The sequence below is a fragment of the Artemia sp. Qi Xiang Cuo genome, chromosome 2, assembly GCF_049724085.1.
Source record: "Artemia sp. Qi Xiang Cuo chromosome 2, ASM4972408v1, whole genome shotgun sequence".
Classification (NCBI taxonomy): domain Eukaryota; kingdom Metazoa; phylum Arthropoda; class Branchiopoda; order Anostraca; family Artemiidae; genus Artemia; species Artemia sp. Qi Xiang Cuo.
Genome location: NC_142795.1, coordinates 20,072,315 through 20,091,551, shown reverse-complemented (window position 1 = coordinate 20,091,551; position 19,237 = coordinate 20,072,315). Strand labels below are relative to the sequence as shown.

The following is a 19,237-nucleotide window of genomic DNA, read 5'->3' as shown; positions in this document are numbered from 1 at the left end:
CCTAAAAAAAAAGTTTATTTTTCATGAAAAAAATCTTGAAAGAGAACCATCAGTCCTCATCAATAGTATGCACAAGAATAAGTTTTTTTAAATTTCAATTAAAAGTGTCATTTTATTTTTCTGATATGATTTAGATATAAAACAAAAGTTGAAAAAAACTGTCAGAAAAAGACAAGATAAAAAAAACTGTCTGAAAAAAAAGTTAAAAAAAACTCAGAAAAAACACAAAAAAAAAGTTAAAAGAAGTTAAAAAAAAATTGGTAACTACAAACATTATGTTTCATGACATTCTGAAAGATGTAATAAAAAAGTTAAAAAAGTTAAAAAAAAGTTAAAAAGAAGCTAAAAAAGTTAAAAAAAGTTAAAAAAAAGTTAAAAAAAGTTAAAAAAAAAGTTTAAAAAAGTTAAAAAAAAGAAAAAAAAGTTAAAAAAAAGTTAAAAAAAAGTTAAAAAAAAATTTTTTTTTGGGGGGGGGGGGGGTAGAGGGAGGGGGTTGGAGAAAGGGGGGTCGAAGGGAGGGAGGGGGTTGGAGGGAGCGGGTGGACGATTGTGGCACTTTGGGCCGGTGGGGAACGAATGTCTGGAACTTTGGGCCGGAATAAAAAATAGGTATGATTTAACTCATGTGCTAAGCTCGCAAGCCATTTAAATACAGTAATTACATACTTTTTTTTCTTGTTTTGATATTGCTCTTTACCGACCTCTGGAGATCCAGGTTCAAAAAATATTTAACAATCTGTTAACTATCATAAGGTCTGTATAAATTTTAGTAGAATTAATTTCTTTACCCACTATGAATATAAAAGATTAACTTACTTCTTGCGTGTAGCTTTCGACAATATTCCTTTTGTTTGAATGCATCATTATATTTCAACTGCCAATTCTGAACTGATAAAATAACAAATTGTCGGAGTTTGTATACCCGTGTTCAATGTCAAACATAAGTCAACCACATCTAACAATTAAAAGGTAGCAGACAGATAGGAAATTACTATAGTATAAAGGAAACATCACGCACTTTGAACACAGATCAGCACGAATTTTCACGGTAGTTGAATTCCGGTCATTACACTGTCTGCTTGTATTGGCGGGAGCACTGCCCGCTTGAAACTGTTATAGTTATATGGAAGACACCCCGCTCTCTTTAATTGTAGCTATATGGGGGGACTGTCCGCTCTTAACTGTTATAGCTATATAGGCAGACACCCCGCTCTCTAGCGTTATAGGTATATAGGGAGACACCCCGCTCTCTTTCGTTATAGCTATATAGGGAGACACCCCGCTTTCTATCGTTATACCTTTACTACTGACGATTCAGTATTTGGCCTCATTGCTGAATCTGCTACGATTTCAAAATTTATGCCATTCATAGCAGTGATGCCAGGTGCCTGACATTAAAAAGCGCACCAGGTGAAGCGAAAATGCGCCGGTGGCGCATTTTCGTCATATCTTTTTTATGGTTTGAAATTTAGGGGGAAAGTATTTCTTGCAGGGATGAGTGCAAAAAAAAAAAAAAAAAAAAAAAAAAAAAAAAATCTAGAGACAATGTTACCAGATAGGCGCAAATTGTGTGAATTTTGTCTTTCGGAATAATAGCACTCAAAATTGGTAGGATTCAGTCTTCAATGACAGATTTCGGCACCAGATTCCGAAATCTGAAACAGTGAAGCCTTTTTTGACTAATTACATGCGCTTTTGTGGTCAAAATTTTCTGCTCTCAGTCTCTAGCTTGACAAGTAAGATATTTTCCTCAGTTCTCTGGTATGTCAGAGAATTAAATAAAAGCGGGAATTCTAACAAAGAAAATACTTGCCAATATCTAAGGTGGTATTTTACATTACTTTGTGGCTGATATACTGTATTATTCTCTATCATCAATAGAAATTGTGATTGAGAACTAACAAAAGAAGTAGGTACTCAGTATACTGGTCTCGCAATATAGATAATTTATACAAAAACATGGAAATTAAAAGCGCATTTGACAAAGATAACTAATAGATGGAATTTTCTAATGAAGAACACAAGAGAAGCATGATCCTTGAAGGTCACATCTTGAGCGTCATCCTTGACGCTTTGATAATTTAAAATTTAGGTCGTCATTGGGACTAGAATGCAGTTCGAGAATCCCTACGCGGTTCTGAAAGTTCCATCTGTCTTTACAGACAGACTCCCGAACCTGTCAGTACAAGTTGTCAGTAAACACAAGACTTTAAGATTTTGAGTTTTGTCATCGTTATTGTGAAGGCAAAATGCGCCTAATTTGCGCCGATTTTTTTGACATGCGCAAGATCGGCGCAATGCACCAATTTGAAAAATTCAATGCGCAATCACCTCAAAAAAGGAAATGGCACAAATGCGCACCACCTGGCAACTATTATTCATAGCGCGTTAATAAAGGCAGAAAATGTCATAATAGAAAGAGCTTATGGCATTCCAATATACAGCCTTTGTCAAAAAAGTAAATTCACAATAATTTATTAGATAATAAATTCTTAATGAATTCTTAATAAATTCTTAATGTTATCCTTGAACAAACAGCCCCGGCCCCTTTTGTTTGGTTAATCCCAGCAACAGGAACCAACATATAAACAACCAGCCTTATTGTTCAAAAGAAGGAAAGCATAAGCAATCTTGTCTAAAGGGGGTTTTCTGCCGTTCAAACAAAAAACTGTTAGCTAAGGGTTTTCCCAACAACAGCGTTTCCACCATCCAACTAAAAATTGTTATCTAACGTTGTTAGAGAATATCTTTAATAAATCGAATACTTGTTGAAGAAAAATGATGGAGAATTTAAAGGAAAATATTTCTGTTTGCTAATGATTTGATTTCCGCCGTCCAAACCAATACCTGTTAGACTGGTTGTGGTCCAAACCTAAACCAAAACAAAGACTGATAGTAAAAACAATTGAACGGCGGAAGCACCCCTTAAATGGAAAAAAAAACACCAACTTAACCGTTTTTACTTTTTTCGCTGCCATGAACTCATTATTTTCTACCCTGTTTTATTCCTACTCCGAAAGGCATAGCCCAAAATCATTTCTTAGGCATCAATAAGATCTTGCTCTTTGATGAAGATCTCCATCCGATCTGGTAAGAGCTACGACAAGACTCTATCATAAGGCCTATTGTATTTTAATCCTCCCTCTTTTTATTTCCACTCTCCTTTTATATCTTTATTTTAACAAATATTTACCAAAGGCCATTAAAGACTGATAGCAATAAATAAGTAAACATATTAAAAGCTAAACAAGGCTATACAGCACAATCAGAGGCAACGCTATAACGTCGCTTATAGTAAAGGCCATACGGCTTCAATGTTTTATTAATTATTATTTTTTTCTCAGAGGCACTTCATATGGAATGGGTCGTCGTAGAAACTTCAAAGGGGGCTAATTTGATTGGAAATCGAGAGTTCTATTGTCCCTTTTTAAGGGTCAAAAGTGATTGGAAGGCAACTAACCCCCTTCCACGCCCACCAGTTCCCCAAACACACCCAATCAAAATTTTGAGATAGCCATTTTGTTCACCGTAGTTGATTTCCAGATAGTAATTAAGCTTTTCTGGAGGACACTCCCCCACAGCCCTCAGGGCAAGGGATGTAAGTTATGCACTGGAGGCATATAAGGTTTTTATAGAAAGCTTTGTCGTAGAAACTACAAAAAGGACTTATTCGATTGGAAATTAAAAGGGCTAGTGTCGTTTTTAATAGTCAAATGTGATTGGAGGGCAACTAACCCCTCTCACGCCCACTTTTCCCCCAAACACATCCAATCAAAATTTTGGGATAGCCATTTTGTTCAACGTTGTTGAAAATTCATGAAATTACGTCTTTGAGGATAAAAACCCCCACCCCTCCAAAGCCCTCAGGGCAAGGGCTGAAATTTATGCCCTGGGAGCATAAAAGGTTTTTATAGAAAGTTGTTTCGCAGAAACTTCAGAAAGGGCTCATTCAGTTGGGAGATTAAATGGCTAGCTCTATTTTAAAGTGTCGAAAATGATTAGAAGGCAACTTACATCCCTTCCACGCCAACCATTTCTCCAAACACTTCTAATCAAAATTTTGATATAGGCCATTTTTTTCAACATAGTTGAAAAATTTGGAAATTACATCTTTGAGCAGGACACTCCCCACAGTCTTCAGGGCAAGGGTTGTAAGTTATGCACGGGGGACATATATGATTCTTATGGAAGGAATGCTCGTATAAGCTTCAGAGAGGACTCATTTGATTGGAAATTGAAAATTCTTGTTCACTTCTTCAGTGTTAAAAGATATTGGAGGGTAACCAGCTCCTCCCCCCTCAAAACCTTTTTTCCCAAATGCATCCGATAAAAATTTTGAGATAGCCGTTTTGTTAAAAATAGTTCAAAGATCATATAACAAAAATTAAGTTGTCGAAAAACCCCCAGGGCCCGGGGGCAGGCGTTGTAGGGATGCTCGTATTAACTTCAAGGGATGCTCGTATCAACTTCAGAGAGGGATCATTTGATTGGAAACTGAAAGTTCTAGTTCACTTTTTAAGAGTCAAAAGAGATTGGAGGGCAACAAGCCCCCCCACCTCCACGTCCTTTTCCCTCAAACCCATCCGATAAAAACTTTGAGATAGCCATTAAAAAAAAAATAGTTCAAAGACCATATAACAAAAATTCCGGGGAAACCACAGCCCCCCCCCAGGGCCCGAGGGAAGGCGTTGTAAGTTCAGCCCTGGGGGAATATATGGTTCTTATTGAAGGGATGCCCGTAAAAACTTCAGAGAGGGTTCATTTGATTTGAAGTTGAAAGTTCTAGTTCAGTTTCTTCGAGTCAAAAGAGATTGGAGGGCAATTAGCCCCCCCTACGCCCCTTTTTACCCAAATGCACCCAATAAAAATTTTGAGATAGCCATTAAGTTAAAAATTGCTCAAAAGTCAGATAACAAAAACTCAGGTGTCGTCAAAACCCCCAGGGCCAGGGGCAGGCGTTATATAAGTTATGTCCTGGGACTTATACGGTTCTTATGAAAGGGATGCTCGTATAAACTTCAGAGAGGGCTCGTTTGATTGAAAATTGAAAGTTTGAGCTCACTTTTAATAGTCAAATTAGATCCGAGTGCAGATAGTCCCCCCCACACCTTTTTTTTCCAAACCCATCTGATGAAAATTTTGAGATAGATAATTTGTTAAATATAGTTCAAAGGTTGGATAAGAAAAACTCCGGTGTCAATACAACCCCCCAGAGTCCGGGGGAAGACGTTCCAAGTTATGCCCTAAGGGCAATTATGGTTCTTATTAAAGGGAAGCTCGTATAAACTTCATTGAGGGCTCATTTGATTGGAAATTGAAAGTTCTACTTTACTTTTTAAGAGTCAACAGAATTAAGGGCAACTAGCCCCCCCACGCCCTTTTTTGCCCTAACCCATCCGCTACCAATTTTGAGATAGCCAGTTTTTTTGGAAATTGTTCAAAAATTAGATAACCAAAACTCCCTACAGGGCCCGGGTATAGGCGTTGTAAGTGTTGTCCTGGGGGTGTATATGGGTCTTATGAAAGGGATGCTCGTAAAAACTTCAGAGAGGACTCATTTGATTGGAAAACAAAAGTTCTAGTTCAATTTTTAAGAGTCAAAAGATATCTGAGGACAACTAGCCCCCCCCACACATCCTTTTTCCCCAAGCCCACCCGATACAATTTTTATAATTGCCATTTCATTAAAAATAGTTTAAAGGTCAGATAAAAAAAAATCCTTTGTCGACGCAACCTCTCAGGGCCTGGAGGCAGGCGTTATGAGTAATGCTCTAGGGGCATATACAGTTTTTATGGAAGGGATGCTCGTTTAAACTTCGGAGAGGGCTCATTTGATTTGAAATTAAAAGTTCATGTTCACTTTTTAAGAGTCAAAAGAGATCGGGGGCAACTAGCCCCCCGCCCCCTCCACGCCCTAAATGAAACATATAAAACTTTTGCGATAAATATTTTACTAAAAATAGTTCAAATTTCAGATAATAAAACTCCGGTGTCGACAAAGCCTCCCCCCCCCAGGCGTAGGTGTTGTAAGTTATGCCCTGGGGGCATATATAGTTGTTATGGAAAGAATGCTCGCATAAACTTCATAGAGGGTTCATTTGATTGCAAAGTTGAAAGTTGTAATTCACTTTTTAAGAGTCAAAAGTGGTTGGAGGGCAACTAGCATCTCCCCCTACTCCATTTATTTTTTCCTAGGGGCGCTTCACATAGAAGGGGTCGTCGTATAAACTTCAGATGGGGCTCATTCGATTGGAAATCAAGATTTCTAGTGCCTTTTTTAAGAGTCAAAAGTGATCAGAGGGCAAATATCCCCCCCCGATTCCTTTTTCCCCAAATACATCTGATAAAAAATTGGAGGTAGCCATTTTGTTAAAAATAGTTCAAAGATCATTTAACAAAACGTATGTATGGCCATTTCGTTAAAAATAGTTCAAAGATCAGATAAGAAAAACTCCTGTGTCAACATTCCCCCTCCCCAAGGACTGAGGTAGGCATTGTAAGTATTGCTCTGGGGGCATATATGATTCTTATGGATGCTATGCTCGTATAAACTTCGGAGAGGGCTCATATTATTGGAAATTGAAAGTTCTCGTTCACTTTTTAAGAGTCAAAAGAGACTGGAAGGAAACTAACCCCCCTCTCCACGCCCTATTTTGCTCAAACCCATCCGATAAGAACTTTGAGAGAGCCATTTTTTCAAAATGGCTCAAAGGTCAGATAACAAAGACTCCGGTGTTGACACAATCCCCAGGACCTGGGGGGTAGGCATTTTAAGCTTTGTCCTGGGGCCGTATGTGGTTCTTATGAAAGGGATACTCGTATAAACTTCAGAGAGGGTTCATTTGGATGGAAATTAAAAGTTGTAGTTAATTTTCTTAGAGTGAAAAAAGATTGGAGGGCAACTAGCCTTTCAAATCCTTCGCACCTTTGGGTTTATCGGATGAATAAACCCATCCGATAAAATCTTGAGGTGACCATTTTGTTAAAAATAGTTCGACCATCAGATATTAAAACTCCGGGGTCAACATATCCCCCCAGCGCTCAGGGACAGGTGTTGAAAGTTATACTCTGGGGATATTTATGGTTCTTATAGAAGGGATGCTCGTATAACTCCAAAGAGGGCTCCATTAATTGAAAATAGAAAGTTGCAGTTCACTTTTAAAGAGTCAGAGAGACCGAAGGTTAATTAGCCCCCACCCCTAAACGCCTTTTTTCCCCAAACCCATCCGATAAAAAAATTTAAGATACCCATTTTGTTAAAAATAGTTCAAACATCAGATAATAAAAACTCCGAGGCTGACACAGACCCATTTTTTCACTTTGATATTGTTACTTTGATACCAGTTTTGCTATTTGAGGAACATTTGATTTTATATTTTTTTTTTTAGTTTGATTTTGAAATAAAGAATTTTTAAAAACTTGTAACTTTTTGCAATCAAAAACGAACAAAAATTGATTAAAAAAAACTTTCCGAACAATAAGTTTTTCAGAGAAAAGTAAAGGCTATTTTAAACTTAAGTTCAGCAGATACAAATACCTGTTAAAATTCAATCTTAAAACGACCAGAAATTACTATTAAAGAATAAATGAAACCCAAAACGAACAGAAATTTAATAAAAAATCATAGCGAAAAACATACAACAAGTAATAATATAAATGAATAAATAGATCTTAAAGCGATCTTAAAGAAGCATAAATGAAACTCAAAACGAACAGAAATTAAATAAACAATAAATGCAAACAAACATACAATAGATATTAATGTAAATTAATTAATAAATATTAAAACGAGTGAAACTTAAATTGAATATACAAAACAAGCTTTGAAACGAACAAAAATCACTACAAACAAGAGTGTGATTATGGCCTGCTTCTCTAACTGTAAAATTATAAATCTTATTGCGTTATTGGTGCTTTGCTGACAACCAAATGTATCTTGGACATTACTTGGAAAGTATAAACAACATTAAATTGCATATTTGATGTGTAGTTATATTATTTGTTGAAAGATCCATCAGTTCAAGAATTTATTTCACTGTAATTTTATTTTTATTTTCAATGCTGTAAGAACTGGAAAAGAAAATATTTGTAATATAATTCGTTTTCGGTTAAGTGGCAATGACGAAGTAGGCTTTTCGTTTTTATTTACAGTTAAGGAAGGAGGCAGTATCCAAACACTTGTTTGTAGTAAAACTAGCCTATATTCGTATTGAACAACTTAAAAAGAGCTAATAAATTAAACTGAATATTTGCATTATAATGAAATTAATTGCTGAAAGCTCATCAGTTCAATATGTTCCTATAATCTTAATGTTTATTTTCAATATTAAGAACAAAAGAAAATGTTTGTCATAAAATTGGTTTTCAGTAAATCGTCAACGACTCAGTAGGTTTTAAACTTTTACAATGAGAGGAGGTAACACCCAAGCACTTCTTTGTAGTGATTTTTGTTCTTTTCAAGCTTGATTTGCTTATTCAATTTAAGTTTCACTCGTTTTAAGATTTATTTATTAATTTACATTAATATTTATTGTATGTTTGTTTGCATTGGTTGTTTATTTAATTTCTGTTTGTTTAAAGTTTTATTTATACTTCAATAGGAATCTATTTTTTTTTTGGTTTTAAGCTTGATTTTCATATTCAATCTAAGCATTACTCGCTTTGAGATCTATTTATTCATTTACATTTTTACTTATTGTATGTTTTTTGCTATGATTGCTTATTTAATTTCTGTTCACTTTGGGTTTCATTAATTCTTTAATAGTAATTTCTGGTCGTTTTGAGTTTGAATTTTAACAGGTATTTGTTTCTGCTGAGCTTAAGTTCAAAATGGCCTTTAATTTTTTTGAAAAACTTATTTTTCGGAAAGTTTTTTTTAAATTAATCGATAGTAAACAAACCATTCTACTACTAATACTGCTATTACTACTAGTACTACTACTACTACTACTACAACTAATACTACTACTACTACTACTACTACTACTACTACTACTACAACTACTTGTACTACTACTGCTACTACTACCACTAATACTACTATTACTACTCCTACTACTATTACCACTACTACTGCTACTACTACTACTAACAACTCAATGCAGCACCAAGCCACCTGAGTCACCCATAGCTGCGCATGCTCCTCCTCTATCTCAATCTACCCAAAGCCTCCTTTTTACACCCTCAAAAACAATTCCAATTTCCCTTAAATCCTTCCTTACGCTCCCCCTCCCACACTTGCTTTTCGTTTGGCCCTAGATGGTTGGTAGTAAAGGAAAATCTTTGGTATTAGTATAAATATTAGTCATCTAGAATTAACTGAAAAAGTAGAAACTTTTATTTACATAAAAGTTTTCAATTACGTCAATTGCACAATTAAGTAACTAAGTTGCAATTTTTTCGCCATTTTGCCAAAAAGCATAAAAGCCAAACCAAATTTCTTAAGACCAAGTTTTAAGAAGCAATAAGGCAACTTTTCGCTGAATTAAAGTCCTCTCGAGTGGACCTATAGTACCTATAGTGGACAAGTAGTATGTATGTAATAACTACTGAACTAATTTCATTAGAATAACCAAATTAGCACAAAATCCAATTTGGGTCATTGACCTACATACAGATAGGTACCAACCGGCGTCTAATTTGCATAATATTCCTGTATTTACATGGATACCAAGGTAAATCTAATGAAAATTATACGAATAAATTCTTTTTATTTGGGTTGAATGAAACCGGTTTACATATTTTTTTAAGAATTCTACATGAAGTGAATATGAAGATAAATTTTAAATGTATTATAGTAAAAAGCACCAAGAATAGAATTTCAATACAATTTGTCATCCATGATCCAACCTCCATGTGTCCCAGTATCCCCTTTTTTGTACTTATTTTTTTAAGTTTAATTTTCTTTTGAACTTTTTTCTTTTTTTCTGAGAAGTTTTTTCAGCTTTTTTTTGATGTCTTAAAATGACATAAAATATACTTAAAACAACAAAATTCACTTGTGACATTTTTGAAATATGACATGAAGACGATATACATGAGTTAGTCGAGATTTTTACTATTAGAAAAATAATATTTGTAGTAACACTTTTCTTTTTTTTACTTAGAATTTTTTGACTTAGACATTTAAAAACTTTTTTTCATGTCTTAAAATGATATAAAATATACTTAAACTTAAAAAATTCACTTGTGATATTTTTGAAATATGAAATGAAGATGATACAGATATGTTAGTTGCGAATTTTCCTATTAGAAAATAATGATGGTAGTGACATTTTCTTTTATTTTGTTTTATGACTTACAGTTTTTTCACAATCTAGTTTGTTGTATGTTTTCAATCAGTGTTTTTTTGTAAATTAGAAGAGTAAACATTTGTATCATATTAAAAAAAAGTAAAGATGGTATATTTCAAGAAAGCATGTGCACAATATAAGGTTATCGTTGCTTTGAATGGTGACAAGCAGAAATATTTGAACTATGAAACGAGCAATAGTGGTGATTTAATTGGAAATGTATGCATGCATTGTAATGACAGTGAGATATTAAATTTCTTTGGAGTATCAAAAAGATTCGGAATTGTTGATGATGGATATGTGAGTGTGAGATCTCCAGAGATGGTAATGCAAAAAGAGAATGCAAACATAAAAATAATAGTTGATGATGAGGGACCACTTCTTGCTCATGGTCCTGGTAACTTGCTACATGTTGATCGATCATCTTGCCGTCTTTCTGGTATTAGTATTCAAATGAAAGTAACGGGAAAAAGAAAAGCCTATATCATAAACCATATCTTGTCTACGTGCCAGAACTGTTTCCTGCGTAAAAATAAGGTGGTAATAGACAGTGAAATCGAAAGCAGACTAAAAATGGCATTGGCATGCAATATACCAACGAGGTATAAAGATGAACTGATAGAAATAAAACTAAGCACGTACGAACATTATTACTACCATTGGTCGTATACCAACCGATATAGTAAATGAATCCTAATAAAACCAATGATGAAATGTGTGTTGCGATTGTAGCTGAAACCATATTAAAACTCGTGTATGACTCTAAACTTGAATAAGTGTCATGTGAAGAGACAACATAATGAAGTATATCATTGAATGAAAATTCATTTTTATTTTATTTTTTATGATGATATTATACATATCGTTATATCAATAAAATATTTTATGTATTACTTTATTATTTTTCCATTATTTTTAGGGTACGCTAGAAAATCGAACATTTTAAAATATTCATTAAAAAGTCGAAGATTTGAAAAAAGGAATTTCAGAGACATAGATACTCCTAGCGGGGTTTATTGGAGGTATATTAGAATCTTAGATATGGTAACAGGGCTTTTGCCAAAGTCATAGAGAGATGAGCTGGATTCATTTTTCTTTCAAAATCCAAACAGACAGGCAAACATCCCCCCAGACACACAGGCACAGAGAATAAGAATGAGAACAATACATAAAAGCGTACGGATTCAGACATACAAATAGACAAAGAGAGACACTGGATCAAGCAAAAACCCACATATACCCACTACAACAGAGAATGAGAAAGACAAAAACACATGCAACCGAAGAGATTCAGATATACAAAACAGAGAAAGACAGACGCGGGGACAAGCAAAGACCCACCCAGACACACACACACAGAGTAAGAGAGACAAAACACATACAAACACACATATTCAAGCATACAAACAGACAAACACAAACACTGGGACAAGCAAAAAACCAGCCCAGACACACAGGCACAGAGAGTGAGAGAGACAAAAACACATACAACCGCACAGATTCGGACATACAAAGAGACAAAGACAAACACCGGGACAAGCAACCACCCACCTAGACACACAAGCACAAAGAGTGACAGAGAGAAAGCACACAAAACCATATAGGTTCAGACATACAAAGAGACAAAGACAGGCACTGGGACAAGAAAACACCTTCCCAGACACACAAGCACAGAGAGTGAGAGAGACAAAAACATATACAACCACTCAGATTCGGAGAAACAAAGAGACAAAGACAGACACTAGGACAAGAAAATACCCACCCAGACACAAAGCCACAGTGAGTGAGAGCGCAAAAACACATACAAACTCAGGAGATTCAGACAAACAAACAGAGAAAGACAGACACTGGGACAAGAAAACACCCACCCCAGACACACAGGCACAGAGAGTGAACTTGACAAAAACACATACAAACCCAGAGATTCAGACACACAAACAGGCAAAGAAAGAGACTAGGACAAGCAAAAACCAGCCCAGACACACTGGCACAGAGAGTGAGAGGGACAAAGACTCATACGGACCCACAAGTTCAAACATACAAACAGAAAAAGACAGATACTGGGACAAGCAAACACCTGCCCAGACACAAAGCCACAGAGAGTGAGAGAGAAAAAAAAGCGCATACAAATACACAGATTCGGATATACAAACAGACAAAGACAGACACTGGGACAGGCGAACACCTGCCCAGACAAATATGCACTGCTACTTTTCTCTTCTCTCTCTCTCTCGATCTCTTTCTCTTTCTCTCTCTCCCCCTTTCTCTCTCCCCCCTCTCTTTCCCTCTCTCTATCTCTCTCTCCCTCTCTCTATCTCTCTCTCTCTCTCTCTCTCTCTCTCTCTCTCTCTCTGCCTGTGTGTGTGAACGGCTCTTTTCTGGTCTCTCCGTCTGTCATTGTGTGTTTGTGTCTAACTCTGTGTGTTTGCAGTTATTTTCGTTTCTCTCCCGTACTATGTCTGTGTGTTTGAGTGCCTGTTTCCATGTCTCTCTCACTATGCCTGTGGGTCTGAGCGGCTGCTTGCTTGTTTGTTTCACTATTCCTGTGTGTCTGAGTGGGTGTTTGCATGTTTCCGTGTCTGTGTTTGTGTGTCTGCCTCTCTGTGCTTGTGTGTCTGGGCGGGTTTTTGCTTGTCCCACTGTCTGTCTTTGTATCTTTTTATGACTGAATATTTGTGTTTGTGTGTGTTTTTTCTCTTTCGCTCTCATGTTTGTTTGTTCTGGTGTCTGTCTTTGTCTATTTGAGTGTCTGAATCTGAGTGTTTGTATGTGTTTTGTCTCTCTTACTCTCTGTGCCTGTGTGTCTGGGTGATTGTTTATGTCTGTGTTTCTGAGCAGGTGATTGCGTGTTCCCGTGTCTGTCTGTATGTTTGTGTTGCTGACTCTTCGTGTTTTTAGGTATTTCTCTCCCTCTCTCTCTCTCTCTCTCTCTCTCTCTCTCTCTCTCTATCTCTCTCTCTCCCTCTCTCTCTCACTCTCTCTCTTTCTCTCTCTCTAACTCTCTCTCTCTCTCTCTCTCTCTCTCTCTCTCTCTCTCTCCCTCTCTCTTTCTCTCTCTCTTTCTCTCTCTCTCTCTGTCTCTCTCTCTCTCTCTCTCTCTCTCTCTCTCTCTCTCTCTCTCTCTCTCTCTCTCTCTCTCTCTCTCTCTCTCTCTCTCACTCTCTGACTATGCCTGTGTGCCTAAGCGGTAGTGTCCTTGTCTCTCTCGCTACGCCTGTGTGGGTGAGCGGGTGTTTAGATGATTCTGTGTCTGTCTTTGTGTGTTTATGTGCCTCATTCAGTGTGTTTTTAGGTATTTTTGTCTCTCTCACTCTCAATACCTATGTGTCTTGACGGGTGTTTGCTTGTCCCAGTGTCTGTCTTTGTCTGTTTGTATATCTGAATCTATGTGTTTCTATGTGTTTTTGTCTCTCTTACTCTCAGTGCGTGTGTATCTGGGTGGCTTTTTGCTTGGCCCCGTGTCTGTATTTGTCTATTTTATATCCAAATCTGTGTGTTTGTATTTTTTTTGTCTTTCTCTCTCACTCTCTCTGCCTGAGTGTATAGGCGGGTGTTTGCTTGTCTTGGTGTCTGTCTGTGTCGGTTTGTATATCTGAATTTGTGCGTTTGTATGTGTTTTTAAATATAACTCTCTGTGGTTGTGCGTCTGGGCGGGTGTTTGCTTTTTCCAATGTCTGTGTTTGTCTGTTTTTGTCTCTGAACCTTTGTGTTTTTATTCGTTTTTATCTCTCTCACTATCTGTGCCTGTGTATCAGGGCGGGTCTTTGATTTTCCCACTGTCTGCATTTGTTTGTTTGTTTCTCTTAATCTGTGTTTTGTATTTGTTTGTGTCTCTCTCACTCTCTGTGCCTGTGTGTCTTGGTGGGTTTTTGCGTTTCCCAGTGTCTGTTTTTATCTTTTTGTATCTATGAACCTACGTTTTTGAATATGTTTTTCTCTCCCCCCCCCCCTCACTCTCTATGCCTGTTTTTCTGGGCGGGTGTTTGCTTTTCCCAGTATCTGTATTTGTCTATTTCTATGTCTGAATATGTGTGTTTCTATTTGTTTTTGTCTCTCTCACTCTCTTTGCCTGTGTGTCTGGGCGCGGGTTTGCTTCTTCCAGTATCTGTCTTTGTCTTACTTTGTATATCTGAATATGTGTGACTGTATGTTTTTTTGTCTAACCAACTCTCTGTGCCTGTGTGTCTGGGTGGATGGTTGCTTGCCCCAGTTTCTGTATTTGTCTGTTGATATGTCTAAATCTGTGTATTTGTATGGGTTTTTGTCTCTCTTACTCTCTGTGAGTGTGTGTCTGGGTGGGTGTTTGCTTGGCTCCGTGTCTGTATTTGTCTGTTTGCATATCCGAATCTGTGTGCTTGTATATGTTTTTGTCTTTGTCTCTCACTCTCTCTGCCTGAGTGTCTGGGTGGGTGTTTGCTTGTCTTGGTGTCTGTCTGTGTCGGTTTGTATATCTGAATTTGTGCGTTTGTATGTGTTTTTTGTCAATATAACTCTCTGTGGTTGTGCATCTGGGCGGGTGTTTGCTTTTTCCAATGTCTGTGTTTGTCTGTTTTTGTCTCTGAACCTTTGTGTTTTTATTCGTTTTTATCTCTCTCACTATCTGTGCCTGTGTGTTGGGGCGGGTATTTGATTGTCCCACTGTCTGTGTTTGTCTGTTTGTATCTCTTAATCTGTGTTTTGTATTTGTTTGTGTCTCTCTCACTGTCTGTGCCCGCATGTCTGGATGGTTTTTGCTTTTCCCAGTGTCTGTCTTTGTCTGTTTGTATCTATGAACCTACGTTTTTGTATATGTTTCCTCTCCCCCCCACTCTCTATGCCTGTTTGTCTGGGCGGGTGTTTGCTTGTCCCAGTATCTGTCTTTGTGTAATTCTATGACTGAATATGTGTGTTTTTATTTGTTTTTGTCTCTCTCACTCTCTTCGCCTGTGTGTCTGGGCGCGTGTTTGCTTCTTCCAGTATCTGTCTTTGTTTTACTTTGTATATCTGTATCTGTGTGACTGTATGTTTTTTTGTCTAACCAACTCTCTGTGCCTGTGCGTCTGGGCGGGTGTTTGTTTGCCCCAGTGTCTGTCTTTGTCTGTTTGTATGTCTGAATCTGTGTATTTGTATGTGTTTTTGTCTCTCTTACTCTCTGTGCGTGTTTGTCTGAGCTGTTGTTTGCTTGTCCTAGTGCATGTCTTTGTCTATTTGTATATCTGAATCTGTGTATTTGTATGTGTTTTTGTCTCTCTCATTCTTTGTGCCTGTGCGTCTGGACGGGTGCTTTCTTGTCTCAGTGTCTGTCTTTTTCTGTTTCTACGTCTAAATCTGTGTGTTTGTATGGGTTTTTGTCTCTCTTACTCTCTGTGCGTGTTTGTCCGGGCGGGTGTTTGCTTGTCCTAGTGTCTCTCTTTGTCTATTTGTATATCTGAATCTGTGTCTTTGTATGTGTTTTTATCTCTCTCATTCTTTGTGCCTGTGCTTCTGGACTGATGCTTTCTTGTCTGTTTGTTTGTCTGATTATGTGTGTTTGTATGAGTTTTTGTCTCTCTCATTCTCTCTGGATCGGTGTCAGGGCAGGTGTTTTCTTGTCCCAGTATGTGTCTTTGCATGTTTGTGTGTCTCAATGTTTGTTTGTATATGTTTTGTCTCTCTCACCTTCTGTGCATGTCTGTCTTGACTGGTGTTTGATTGTCCAAGTGTTTGTGATTGTCTTTTTTGTATGTCTGATTTTGCGTGTTTATATTTTTTTTTTGTCTCTCTCACTCTCTGTGCCTTTGCGTGTAGGCCGGTGTTTGCTTGTCCCAGTGTCTATCTTTGTCTGTCTGTCTGTCTAAATCTGTGTGTTTGTATGCGTTTTTATCTCTCTCACTCTTTGTACCTGTGTGTCTCGGCGGATGTTTGCTTGTCTTTGTGGATTTTTAAAGAACCAATTCAGCTCATTCTCTCCGTCTTTGGTAAAAGCCCTGTTAATATATTTCAGATTTTAATATGCCTCATATGAGCCCCGCTATTAGAATCCATATCTCTGAAAATTCCTTTTCTAACATCTCCAACTTTTTAATTAACATTCTAAAATGTTTGATTTTCTAGCGTACCCTAAAAGTAATGAAAACTTATCAAAGTAATACATAAAATATTTGTTTTTTATTTTCATTGATATAACGACATGTATAATATCATCATAAGATATAGAAATCGAATACTTTAAATCGATTCTATAATATACTTCATTATGTTATCTTTTGACTAGGCACTTATTACATTTTAGGGTCATACACGGGTTGAATATGGTTTCAGCTACAATCGCATCACACATTTCCTCGTTGGTATTACTAGGATTCATTGACTACATCTGTTGGTATATGATCAATGGTAGTAATAATGTTCATACGTGCTTTTTTCATCAATTAATCTTTATGCCTCGTTGTTATATTGCATGCCAATGCCCTTTTTATTCTTCTTTTGATTTCATTGTTTATTATCACATTTTTTTTACCCAAGTAACAGTTCTGGCAAGTAGACAAGATATGGCTTATAATATTGGTGCAGCAGTTGGCCTTTCCTTTCATTTGAATACAAGAATTTGTCCCTCATCATCGACTATTATTTTTATGTTTACATTCTCCTTGAGTACTATCATCTTTTGAGATCTCAGTCTCACATATCCACCATCAACAATGTTGAATCTTTTCGGTACTCCAAAGAAATTTAATCTCTCACTTTCATAACAATGTACGCATAGATTTCAAATTAGATCCCCACTATTGCTTGTTTCATAGATCAAATATTTCTCTTTGTCAGTATTCAAAGCAATGACAATCTTATCATGTGCACACACTTTCTTGAAACCTTCCATCTTTACTTTTTTAAAAATATGATGCAAGTTTTTATCCCTCCAATGTAAACAAAACACTGATTGAAAACATGCAATAAATTAGGTAGTGTAAAAATTCTAAGTAAAAAAAGTGTCTTCTAAAAACATTATTTTTCTAATAGGAAAAAAATCCACGACTAATATATCTTTATCATCTTCATTTCATATTTTGAATATACCACAAGTTAATTTTTTTGTTTGAAGTATATTTTATACTATTTTAAAACATTCAAAAATATAATTGAAAATATTTGTGTAAAAAAATTCTAAGTAAAAAAAAAGAAAGAAAAGTGTGACTACAAATATTATTTTTCTAATAGTAAAAATTACCAATAATATATCCATATCATCTTCATTTCATATTTAAAAGTATCACAATTGATTTGTTTTGTTTAAAGTATATTTTATGTCATTTTAAGACAGTTCAAAAAATGAAATAAAAAAATCAAAGTTAAAAAAAAAATACAAAAGTACATTAGGGCCCTTGGAGGTTGGGTAATGGATGACCAATTATGTTGAAATTCTATTATCGGCGCCTTTTAATATAATTTATTTAAAATTCAGCTTTATATTCACAAACAGAGATCAGCACCGCCGGTAGTGACTGTAAATTCCAATGCCGTATTCTTTACCTTATCTATACTTTTTTTTATTTACTTAATGTAGAGTTCCTACAAATATGTAAACCGGTTTCATTCAACCCAAATAAAAAAAAAATATTCATATAATTTTCATTGGATTTACCATGGTATTCATGCCCAGACAGGAATATTAGGTAAATGAAATGCCTATTGGTACCTGTTTGTATGTAGGTAAATGACTCAATGACCCAAATTGGATTTTGTGCGAATTTGGTTATGCTAATGATCTTAGTTCAGGGGTTATTAAATACATACTACTAATATATTTCATAGAAGAATAGTCCGTATCATTTTTGTACTCGTATCTGTATAGTCCAAATTGTTTCTGTATATTTATGTACTCCTCAGAGAGGAATCTTAAAATTGTCCTTGAATTTTAATTTAGGTTTACCAAAAAATCATCCTGAGTCTTATCATCATTATATGTGGGAAAACTTTTTCTCAAAGATAGACATACTAGCTGAGAATGTCCATATTCTTAATGGTAATGCTGATGAACTAAAAACGGAATGTAAGCAATTTGAAGAAGAAATAATAAAAGCTGGAGGAGTGGACCTGTGTATTGGAGGTAAGGAGCCTTATTTTTAATATCTAGATATTTCAATTAGTCAACCGGAAATACTGACCAAAATACGTTCCTCTAACATTAAAATGGATTCAAATTTTTGTCAAAAGGATTAGTGCTACCAATTATGACCTTTTGACGTATTAAATAAGAAAGTAAGGTTTTTTTCAACTGAAAGTAAAGAGCAACTTAAAACAAACAGAAATTATCACTTATGCGATTGGAATCGCCCCCTTGTCAATATCTTGCTCTATATGCTGAAGGTTGACTTTTTGTTCCGATTATTGAAGAATGGCTCCTGAATTACAAAGGCCGTTTAATTAGAATTAATCAAAAAACTTTTGAACAAAATAAGTTTTAAAAAAAGTAAAAACCTCTATTAAACCATAAATGAAAAAATAGAATCAAATTATCTATCAAGCACACAACTACCACAAACCAGTATCAATGAATAAATGAAACCCAAAACAAATAGAAATTAAAATAAGTCAAACTCAAAACGAGCAGAAATCAATCTGAGTAGGGTTCTACCCTGTGCTTTCTAAAAGCCAGAATATAATTTGTACTTTACTGAAAAAAAATTCAAATGAATTTACGGAAGAAATTGTCAGTTTAATATACATATGCAGATATTTATTCCTTAAAACCTTAATTAATTTTTGATTTCTTAAACTTATAAAAGTGAAAACATTCAAAAGAATTTTTTTCAGTAAAATAAAAATTATATTCTGGCTTTTAGAAATCATAGGGTTTAGAACCCTACTCAGATTAATTTATGCTCGTTTTGAGTTTGACTTATTTGAATTTCTGTTTGTTTAGGGTTTTATTTATTTATTGATACTTATTTGTGGTAGTTGTATGCTTGGTAGATTGTTTGATTCTA

General features: G+C 35.7%; 1 protein-coding gene across 1 annotated transcript in view; it reads left to right on the top strand.

Annotated features, from left to right (window-relative positions):
- The window catches only part of LOC148954983 (glucosamine-6-phosphate deaminase-like), a 128,962-nt gene that overhangs the window by 38,725 nt on the left and 71,000 nt on the right, over positions 1-19,237 (top strand). Inside the window, exon 3 of the mRNA XM_089108009.1 lies at positions 18,175-18,357. Within this exon, the coding sequence (XP_088964135.1) occupies positions 18,175-18,357 (183 nt within the window). The remainder of the gene's footprint in view (positions 1-18,174; positions 18,358-19,237) is intronic.